Consider the following 11,313-nt stretch of genomic DNA (forward strand, 5'->3'; position numbering starts at 1 on the left):
TTTTACCATGGGTGAACCGATAAAAATTACCGACGAAATTTTTTTAGATCATTTACCGGGAAAAAAAATAACAGCCTACAGACTTACTGGGAATTGTGATAGTGTCCAATTTAATAGAGTTAAAAATGATAATAAAGTGAATATGCCATGTATCCGAATGCTCCATGCAACCAACCAATATGCCTCTTGGCTGCTTAATTCACTTTCGGATTTGATGCATGGATATATGGCCCCATGCAACCAATGCACATAAGCACATGCCTGAGTATATAGCCATATATGGACATTGGGTTGCTCTCGTGCATGTTTCAATCCTACGTGTATGTGCGTATGCAAATGCCACCTTTTTTTTTTCTCCCTTGAGATACATGCATTTGCATGCATGGCTTGGCCTTAGCCATTAAGCAAGCCAAATTAAAGTGTGTGTCATCTGCTCTGCACACCACAAGTCAATCGCAAAGCTTGCTTAATTAGTCAATTAATTACCCATTCGATCACTTGCTGCATTGCCCATTGGGTGCTCCTACGATTAGCTTAGCTCGCTAGCTAGCACTTCTTTTAATTGGCGGCGACAATAATCCCCACTAACCCACCCAGATACTGCTGCTTTTCTTTTGCTAATATAATATGAACTGAATCTGCCATTAGGACGTTTCTTACTTTCTCGTTCCTTTAAAGGCTTTAATTACTTAATTAATTAGTCTCTGTGCCTGATCACAAGGAATTAATCAAATAGGGTTAAGAAAAATCAATCCCTTAAAGTACGTACTCAACCACTGAACCAGGAGAAGAAGAAAATATATAGCCACATATGCAGAGCGTGTGTGAGAAAATATAGAGGTCAAATGGGGTTCGGACCCCATTTGGATCGCCGATCCACCCGCTCTGAGGTTCCGGCTTCAGAAACTACAGATGCTTTAATTTGCTTAGTCACATGCAACGCTTCATCAGCAGAAACACGCTGAAATTTTCCTTTCTTGATACGAGAAAATTGCTGAAATTTCGAAGAAGGAACAAGAAAAATAAAATGAGACTGCATTTTGAATATACAAATTAAGTCCCTTATTGTACTTATTAGCATATCAGCCACAAATTTAAATTTTAAAACTTAATTTAATTTTAGAGTCTTTTCGCTGTATTCTAGCTATTTTCTAGCATTTACTTTTAAAATACTAATAGCACAAATATAAAAACTTATAAACTATTTTTTATTAGTTCGTCCATTTTTCGGCATCTTATGTGTTGTAACCTTTTATTATACACTGGTCGATCAATTTGTTCACCACGTGCCTGTTTAGCTTAATTGTTCATATTTAGGATTAATTATTATTTTAATGGTAGGTGATGTATCCGTCGACAGTGAGACGGTCGTGGTGACTTCATTAATCTCAAGATTTACCGGTCCAGTCTTCCAGAAATGCTTATAAGGATAGGGTGTACGTATATGTTTATAGAGGTGAGTGTACGTGTGTTGTGAACGCCTACAATGTGTTTATAAGAAGAAAAAGCTTAATTGTGCATGCATGAATAATAGTTTAGTAGGGCGACAAGATACATAAAAAGCAGATGCCCACCATCAATTAGTTAATTCAGCACAAGCTTTGCACCACACACCGATCAAGCTAGCGGCTCGTTTATCTACACTATTATACTATATAGCTAATGCTCGGCGAAAGTCGCTTAAAGCTTCACTAATAAGTTTTTTACAAATTGCATTATTGCCCTTAACCAAAAAAAAACGAAACAGCTTTCTGTTTATTCAGCGGCAAACTGAACTCCAGTCGACAGCTTCGTCGTCTTTATCAACAAAGATACATATGGATGCTATTGTTAAAGTCTTGATATTGCAATCCTATATGATCATATAGCATCCAAAAGATTAACGCACTTGCAACAAATATAATCATAGATTAGCATTGACGCATGAGAAATCCGACAAATCTGACGTTTTTCTACGCCAATAGAAAAGCATTCATGCAGTCATAGATAAAATGTTAGTCCATGGAAGTGCTTTCTTGTGGTGTGGCCATTCGGACTTGGATGACATTGTTTAGCCTCGTCATAATCACATTTGCATAAGAAAAAGATGTGATCTTATCATAGCTTTGGAGAAAGAAGAGGAGTAGCTGGCTGGCCCAAGATCGAGGCAGTGACACAGAGAAATCTAGGAAAAAAGATACTACGATGTTATCAAGCCTGAAATCGACATCGTTGATCTCTGCATGAACAATGGCACATCTCTCTCTTTTCCTGTCTGCCTCTCTTTATCTCCTAATGGCTCATGATGATTCAGGAAAAGTTGCCCAAGAGCTCTGCAATCTGCTCCCCCTTTTCCTTTCAACTTGATGCCTCTCAAAAAAGTGAAAACCAATAAAAACTTCCTCATCCAAATTTCAGAAACAACATGACCACAGTTAACTTATTCAGAAATATTCAGTGAACTTATTATTCAGAAATATTCAGCGAACTTATTATTCAGAGGAATAAACCGGCAACTGATGGAACCAGTTAACTGCTAGCTAGCTACCTCCTGATTCTAGTAGCAAGATAGATGTAACAGAATATATTCTGCTGACATGTGCTGATTCCCATTTGCCTTAAACTCTTCAAGGTTAAGCCATATCAGCAGCTGGTCTCATCTGGTCCAATCAAAAAACTTTGTCTGAAGAAGGATACAGAAACAGATTTCTGAAGAGAGATGTGCAAACATACTTGCACCTTTTGCCCATATGATTTCCAGAGATGAGATGAGGATCTTTCAAGTGCACATGGCATGAGTGAGTGACCAAGGCCAGCCTTTTGGCATGGTCATGCTTACTGTCCTTCTGCAACAGCTGGTCCAAAAGCTCAATGTTGCTATTGTTCTCAACTTGTCATAGTACTACATTTTTTTTTTCTTCTTCCTTCTTGTTGAATTAAAGGTGGCTCTCCTTCAGAATGTTTGAGAGTTTGTATTGCAGATTATGGCCATGCATAGATCAGTGCAAGAACTAGATCAGGATCATGTGCGATAGTCATCGGAGAAGAAAGCACCTTTATCTCTGAACCTAAAACTTTTGTCAAAGCATTTTTTTGTGTTGGCAAGAAGCAATGCTATTGGTTACTAGTGTTCAGCCACGTCACACGCATTGCCTTCTGTTTGCACTCTTTTTTTCCTGAATGCAAAATGACATCTCAGACTTCAGATTTCAGAAGCATGGCGAATGGGTTAGCAAACAAAAAATTTGACACCATTTTCTCCTGAAAATGTTTTCTCCTTCAGAGCTGCTGCTGTTCAGCTGTTCAGGGTTAAAAATGATCCCAGTGAAATTTTTTTCTCTTGAATGCAAGGATAGAGAATGCATTTAACTTCATCTGCTCAAATCCCAGACATATTTTCTCCACAGGAAAAAAGGATATATGCACTTCAATTCTGTATTCAAAGTAAAAAAGAGCATGCATTGTATTTAAAACAATTATTATCCACTTTGCCACTTTTCCCCTATTGCATATGCTTTTTCCACTTTGCAGCAGACAACCTTTGTTTCCCTCCTTAAGTTCCATTGCCCTCCTTTCTCCTACTCTTCCTTCCACACTGCCCAATTTCCATCTCCATTTCCTTCATCAGAGGTTGTTCTGCTCAGTCAGAGGCATCCTTTGCCAAAAACATTTATCTGCTTCAATGGCAACTTCTTGGTCTGTTGCTTTCACTATCTTCTTCTCCTGTATTCTCCTGCTTGAAACCATCTCTTCTTCAGGTCAGTATCCCATATTTTGTTTTCTGAAATCATAGATCATGATCAGCATAATCTCCATATATTGATGCAATTAGCATGCACCTAAGTGTCAAGAGCATGTGTCAGATTGTCACAGTAGAACAAGAATCGATATGAATCTCTATCGAAGTATTTATACCTCTGAATCTGATGACAATTTTTTTTTTGTTGGTGATATTTCGTTTCAGTAGCATCTCTTGATTGCTCATATGGTTCAGCTCAAGTGAAGATACTGTCCAGCTCGGTGGTCAGTGAGCAGCAAAATGTGTACCTCTTCTTGAAGCCGTTTCAGAGCACGAGATCATGCAGCGCGAGGCGGCTCGCCGGCGAATTCGTCAATGGCGTCGTCGTGCCCAACCTGCGGCTCAACGTCACCGGCGTCGTGGTCACGGCCAACGAGCGGCAGCTCGGCGCGCTGCGCTGCACGCTGGAGTCGGTTCAGGCGGAGCTCGCCGTCGCCGGATTGGGTCGGAGCGTCAAGGTCTCGCCGGAGCTCTCGCTGCCTTCTCTGCGAGCCATGGCGAAGTGCCGCCGCCGCGGCGAGAAGCATTGGCGCAGGGTCATGGAGTTCGTGAGGAGGTCAGGCTCGTTTGTCGTGGTGGAGATGGGTGCAGAAGAGAAGGCAGACCTCGCCGTCGCCGATGTCGCCGCCGCGTTCGAGGAGGGCGTCGGCGTGGCGTTCCGTATCAGCGGCCGCGCGGCTCGGAGCGCGGCGGAAATGGCGAGGCTGATCGGCGATGCGGATAAGGGGAGGAGGTGGACGGGTGTTCTTGCGGAGGTTGCGTCTCCCTCTCCCCGGCGGGAGCTAGCCGCGGCGGCAAGGACGACGGCGCGCGACGTGTTCGCGCCGGTGACTAACCCGACGACGACGCCGGCGACGAACCCGGTGACGGTGCCCGCGACGAACCCGGCGATGAACCCGGTGACGCCGGGCATCGTCACCGTGCCGTCGACCAACCCGGCCACGGGATACTCCAACAACCCCAACCTCCCACCGCTGTACCCGGAGCCGACGCCGGTGACGATGCCCGACCCGACGACGACGACGACGCCGACGCCATTCATGAACCCGGTCACCGCGCCGACCATGCCATCCCCGGTGACCAACCCCGCCACGACGCCGGCCGTCACAAACCCAACGACGATGCCTTACCCGTACCCGCCGCAGCAAGGCGGCGTCATGCCGACGACTCCGACGTACCAGCCGCCGGCGACGATGCCGGCGGCGGGCGGGCAGACGTGGTGCGTGGCGAAGGCGGGGCTGATGGACGCGGCGCTGCAGAGCGGGCTGGACTACGCGTGCGGCATGGGCGGGGCCGACTGCACGGCGATCCAGCCCATGGGGGCCTGCTACAACCCAAACACCCTGCAGGCCCACGCCTCCTACGCCTTCAACTCCTACTTCCAGAGGAACCCCTCGCCGGCGAGCTGCGACTTCGGCGGCGCCGGCATGCTCGTCAACATCAACCCAAGTAATTATTCATTTTACTTTATCTGTTTCATATTATAAAACTTTATAGCATTGTTCACATTCATTTATACGTTAATGAATCTAGGCATATATATGTATCTAGATTCATTAACATTTATATAAATATAAGCAATGGAACGTCTTATAATATGAAACGAAGGGAGTATTAATTAACCCCCCTAACCTCGTATAATTACTCGCGTTAGCGTGCATCACTGACAGAATCACACTGAATGATTCTTGCAGGTTCAGGAACTTGCTTGTTTCAGGCATCATCAGCAGGGTAAGCTTTGATCCCTCACTTATGCTTATGCTTATGAGCAAAAATTTAAATTTTAACATTAAATTTGGAACCGATTTGAGGTTTTTCATGGAAGTTTATTTTTCTGCATTTGCTTTTATATCACTAAGAACATGTATATAACAATTTTATTTACAAAATATTTTTCGTTTGTAAATATGCCGTTGAATAAGCCAAACGATGAGGCCGATAATATCGTGCTAGTTACTGGGATGCATTGATCCTGATCAGTATTTAGACGTTTGCAGCTACGGCGCGGGATACAGCCCGGGGGTGACGGGGACAGTGCCGGTGGGCGGCGGCGCGGGCGCCGGCGCCGGGGTCGGCGTCGGCGTGACGCCGATGGGACCGGCGGTGGGCGGCACCGGAGGCGCCGGAGTGACGCCGATGGGACCGGCGGTGGGCGGCGGATCGGGGTCGACGGTGCTCAACGCCAATAGCCCCGGCGGGAACTCGATGTACGGCTCCGACAGTAACCCGACGAGCCTCACCGGCGCCGCCGCCGCCGCGCTGTCATCCGGCTGGGTCCTGTGCCTTGTCTGGATATTCACCTTTGCATATGTCAAGGAGAAAGTGTAGGCCTTCTTCTTGCTGCTGCTGCTGCTACTGATGATGAACAACTTGTTCTACTTGATTCAGCTGTGTACAGATGCATACTAGATGATTTGAGTGAATTTTCATAGGGGAGAAGAAGGATAGATGTTTTGTGAGTCTGTCTGTAATCTGTATATGACTGTTTATGAGCTGGGTAGGCAGAATGATGCTTAGGCATCTTAGCCATCATATATGTTGTAGGTGAGCATAGAGATCCTTCTCTATGGAGACATGCTTCTTGTTGTAGTGCTTGATATGATATCAGTTGATACTATTCTTGTTCTTGGGCAACTTTATCTTTGCATCTCTTCCATGATGACACTACCTCACATTTGGGTTTCATGGTGCAAGGTGAGTGACATGTAGGAGTAAATCAGTGTCGGTAATTGCTAGCAAGACCTGAAAAAGTTGTCCTGACTTTGACAAATTGTTCCCCAACAATGTGCATACGATTTCCTTGGGTGAGTACCCTGGGGGCGTGACACGACAGGGTCCAGCAATTTTTGTTCCCAAGTTATCATTTCAATATAAACGGTTTATATATGTTGCAGCATAAGCACATCCAATGTGCATACTAACAACACATTTTCGATGTGCCTAAACAGCAATATTTCTCCATTATACTAGTATTTCAATTAACTTAAAGCCCAATCTCAATGGCATTGCCGTATTAGATAAAGGAGACACAAAAGTGTGACAAGACATGATGGTATGATCAGACAAATCCCAGCAGGTATAAAATGCTTGGGTCAAATCTACCTATGACATATACCACGCACTTCGACAAAATTTTAGCCCAGGCAGCAAATGAAACCTCTCAACTTGTTGCTTTGCAGTTACAAACAGAGCTTACAGGAGACCCAGTGTTCTTGCTGCACTCATCCATCCTTTGATGGGATTCATCATCCTGTTGTTCACGAAGTCTTCCGAGCAAGATTCTTCACTCCAGCACCAACACATTTCAATGTAACAGTATTTGAATTTGGATCAGGCTTGATAATGAACTTGACATCAAGGAAATCCCGTATGTTGCGAAGTGTTTCGATAGCGTATGGTGTCAACTGACCAACACGAACCTTTGACACATCAGGTGGGCTTAGAGCACATAGAATAAACAGAAGGCCCTGAAAAGTATTTAGAAGAGGAACACAATGTCAAAAGGTAAAATAATTTAAACAACCATCCGTTTTTAAGAGGGAAAAACACAAGCTCAGGCATCAATTTATATGAAAAAGAATAGGTTTCTTGGCAAACTTTCTAATAGACTAAATCTATCTGTACTATGTAAACACTTTAACAGACAAAATATTTTCCTACACCATATGACAGCCAAAGGAACAATTACCAAACTGGTGTTGCAGGGCTGTATTATAGTAGCATATAGAGAATACCACAAAAGATAATGATTGTCAATGGTTCAAACAACAAAGAAAATGTTTGTTTCAAAGACCACACCTGATGTGCTGAGTCAACAACTCCCCCTTGAGCAACTTCTTCTAGCAACATCGATGCAACTTGAACACCAAGATCCTCTGGAGATGTTAGCTCCAAATTCTCAGATTCCTCATTCATTTCATCAACATTAGGATAACTTACAGTAGCATCTGCAGAGAGCAGGCAGCCTGTGGTAGTCTCAGCAACTACAGATACGCCATAGCCTGCTGACCTGCCAAATAGATGAAGATGGTTAAAAAAGGACTAATCACAATTATTGAGTTGCAAGACATCAGAGTATAGCACCATTATAAATATTCAATAGAACTATTTGACAGTGAAAAAAAAATACCTGCCACCAGCAGAACCAGATCTATGATCAGTGAATATATGAACATCCGGAATAAAGCGATTGAAGATCCCACGTGCAGCATAAATGATGCGGTTTTCAATTTGTGGAGATACTCTAGTTGAAAATGATACACCTCTTATCCTCTTGACCATACCTTCATCAGCCCAGTTAGCTGCCTGGAAAGGCATTTAGCATCAGATGGAAATGCCAACAGACATGGCATAACATTAGAGGGGCAGCAAACAACACACACCTTTAATGTGCTATTTATGTTGGGAACTCGAAGAAACACTTCACCACCACCAAGAGGAGGAGCTCCCCGGCTTTCAATCTTTAACTCCAATCCCTCCAGAGGAACACCGAATTGTTTGAGCATATGCAAGGTAACCATTCGGAAAGTATCCACAGAAGGGTCCTTTGTATCATTAGTAATTCCTAAAAGCAGGGTGACAAATTTAGGTCTCATAGTAAAGCTGCTTAGGGGAAAAAAAAGTCTGCATGATCACCAATTATGGCCATCAATTTTGTGCAGAAGGTAGAGGGTAACTATAAGTGCCAATTTCAACATGTCAGTAATATGGTTTCAATAGATAAGCATGTACAAACATTATTGATCTCCAATTTCTAAACGGATAGATAAGTAATGGGATGGACCTTCCGCTACTTCTAAACGGATAGATAAGTAATTCCATCTCCAATTTCTAACGAATAATAATACAAGAATGACGAGTAAGTTCAAATTAGTGAAATCCCAATCAGACAATCTCTATCGAATCCAACAAGGCCCTTGAAGAATATGGTCCAGGAACAAAATTCCACTGCAAATTTCGAACAATCTATCTGACTAAACACTAGACAGAACCATAACTTCCCCCTGAGCCACGACCATGGTGTCAACCTAATACAGCAGAGGTCCCTTAAATTTTGCTAATTCTGCACCACTATTGCCCAAGTGTTACCTGAACAAGAACAAGGAAAGCTCACCTTTGAGCCGAATGGAGATGGGCGCCCTGGCGAAGAGCCCAAGCAGTATAAGCGGCTCAAGGAAGTAGCCGATCCCCCGGTGCACCCCGCAGTCGTGCTCGAGGTCCCTCCCGCCGACGATCACCCCCGGCTTGTACCTCAGCTTCGTCCCTGCGACCGCACGCACACACGCACAAAGGAATCAGCCAGCCACCGATGAAAACCTAGGCGAGCCACACCAGACAGAGATAAGCCCGCGGGAGGAAGCGCGCGTCCTTGCCTGTCTCGTTGAGGTCGAGGGAGTGGTGGTCGGAGATCTTGTGGAGGAGGTGGAGGAGGGAGACCTCGTGGGGGCGGAGGCCCGGCGCGGCGCCGCCGGAGCGGATGTCGTCGATGGTGATGGCGGTCGACGTCAGCGTCGCCAGCACCACCCTCTGCCGGAAGTGGCGGCTGCCAGAGAGCCTCCGCGCTTTGTCCCGCCCCATCTCGCCGGCCGTTCTTCTCGCGCGCCGCTGCTCGTCGGCGGCGGGAGGGGCTAGGGTTCTGGGCTTTCTTCCCCGCGCGCGCCGCCGCCGAGGCGGCTACTAAACCCTTGAGCTCTTCTTCGCGGGGTCTCGCTGGGCTGTGGGCCCACACCTCACGTTCGTGGGCCTCACGCAAACGGCCCATGAATGGCCTACTACTCCTATATACAGGAGGATTAGGCCCAAATGCAGAAAAGGAATGGCCGTCAACTTCGTCTAGTGGAAAATCAGTGTCTGAGAGTGATCAATCACCATGAAGACTTGAAAAGTAATCTAAAACTAAAATGGGATTAAAAATTAAAATGTAGTCTTTCTCAATAAAAATAAAATGTAGTAGTATAAAATTATGTTAATAAAAGAAAGGAAGTGCAAAATTTGTGTGTGTGTGTGTGTTTTGAAGAAAGAAATGTGATGTATCTGTATGACATGCAAATCGTTTCTTGGAGATCATGCATGTTGTTTAGGTTCAGATTCAGGTGGTTGTGTGTATCTTAGTTATGCAGAAATCGAAAGTGTTTTGGGATAATTCTATCGGCTCGATGAAATTGGATATTTGGATGAGTGCAATAAACCTTCTGTCATCCAAAAAGCTCCATGTTCAGGTTCAGGATCCAACGTGACTCAGGTCAGGCTCCAATTCAGTGCAGAGACAGAGAAAGGCAGAGATCGATACGGAATCAGTTCAGTTCATAGGCTCTCTCACAATAGGTTTACTAGCCAGCCATGTGAGAGAAGCTGATGTGCCAAGATACAGAGAGAGATAGGGGATCAGAGAGTAGGTACGGCACCGGAGCAGCTGAGAGATCATCCACGGCAAGCACAACAATTTCGGTGATGTGCAGAACCAAGTACATATGCTGCCATTTTTCTCCACGTACTTTCTTCAGTGCATTACATCCACTGCATTCAATCTTCTTCTTCCTCCTCCCTCCCCGTGACCTCTCCATGTTCCTCCATGTGCACCCAAATTAATCCTTCAGCCTTCACTACTCACACTGAATATAGTATATCTCTACCTATCTACCTGTTTTTTTTTTTTGACTGAATTCAAGCAGATACTGTGAACACATGTTTCCTGACTAAAAAGTCAAGCATATACAGGGAAATGGTTTTTTTTATCATTGGACAGTTGGATTGGTACACTCATCGTACATATCATCTAAAATATCATGAAAAACTTTTAAAAAATTCTAATAAGATATAGATAAAAATATGAGATATCGCTCCACAAATATGTCAGTTTCAAATTCAAATAATACAATTCGAAACAAAAACAACAAATATTAACTATGAAAGTTACGCACTTTTGGTAGCCACTTTTGTTATTTTTGCTTCAACTTGTGTAAAACGAATTTGAATTTGTATGCTTGTAGAGTGATATATCATATATTTATCTATCTCATCAAATGGTTTCAAGATATTTGATGACTTTTTGAGTGCTGTGTATGAAACGAGGGTACATCCACTTGAGCAATAAGAAGACTTTTCTATATAATGTAAATTAAGATCAGATTCTTCAGTTAAGACGTAATTTTCATGGCTGAAGAACAGCTAGATTATGTCTCCATTCATGTCTCATACCGATAGATGCATGCAGGTGACACTGGCTACGGTTAGCTGGTTAGCTAATCCTGCATTTGTAGCAGAGGCTTGTCTAAAGTGAGAATTATTGGTGGCCATATGCAGGTTAATTACTGCAGCTGCAGCACTACACTGCTGCAGTGCCATAATGGGCATGCAACTGCACACTCTTGGATCATCCATCAATAGTGTCTGCCATTGGGGAGGAAATCAAAAGATTAAATGTAGGAGAGGAGGTACCTGACCTGCATGGTGCTAAGCTATATATGAGAGATATATACTCATCTGTTACTACTACTTTATCCATAAGGCCAAAAGATGTTAACAGCTTAGCTGCT

At 44.1% G+C, this 11,313-nt stretch overlaps 2 protein-coding genes across 4 annotated transcripts; one reads left to right on the forward strand and one right to left on the reverse strand.

The window, feature by feature from the left end:
• Window positions 1-3,490: 3,490 nt before the first annotated feature.
• LOC127767384 (uncharacterized) lies at window positions 3,491-6,417 on the forward strand. 3 transcript variants are annotated; one of them, XM_052292708.1, is made up of 4 exons: window positions 3,491-3,737; window positions 3,944-5,227; window positions 5,473-5,509; window positions 5,776-6,417. In XM_052292708.1, exons 1-4 carry the CDS (start codon window positions 3,491-3,493, stop codon window positions 6,104-6,106), a joined length of 1,899 nt encoding a protein of 632 aa, XP_052148668.1. In that variant the 3' UTR covers window positions 6,107-6,417. The 3 variants fall into 3 exon arrangements, with proteins under 3 accessions (XP_052148668.1, XP_052148669.1, XP_052148670.1); XM_052292709.1 differs by having other exon boundaries at window positions 3,558-3,737; window positions 3,947-5,227; XM_052292710.1 differs by having other exon boundaries at window positions 3,558-3,737; window positions 5,766-6,113.
• A 333-nt stretch (window positions 6,418-6,750) lies between these two features.
• On the reverse strand, window positions 6,751-9,454 carry LOC127767386 (probable RNA 3'-terminal phosphate cyclase-like protein). Its single transcript, XM_052292711.1, has 6 exons — window positions 9,151-9,454; window positions 8,892-9,041; window positions 8,161-8,342; window positions 7,908-8,083; window positions 7,577-7,787; window positions 6,751-7,245 (listed from the first exon to the last, which is right to left on the reverse strand). The coding sequence occupies exons 1-6, from the start codon at window positions 9,353-9,355 to the stop codon at window positions 7,036-7,038; spliced, it is 1,134 nt and encodes a 377-aa protein (XP_052148671.1). The 5' UTR covers window positions 9,356-9,454; the 3' UTR covers window positions 6,751-7,035.
• Between the last annotated feature and the right edge of the window lie 1,859 nt (window positions 9,455-11,313).

Source organism: Oryza glaberrima, chromosome 3, assembly GCF_000147395.1.
Source record: "Oryza glaberrima chromosome 3, OglaRS2, whole genome shotgun sequence".
Lineage (NCBI taxonomy): Eukaryota > Viridiplantae > Streptophyta > Magnoliopsida > Poales > Poaceae > Oryza > Oryza glaberrima.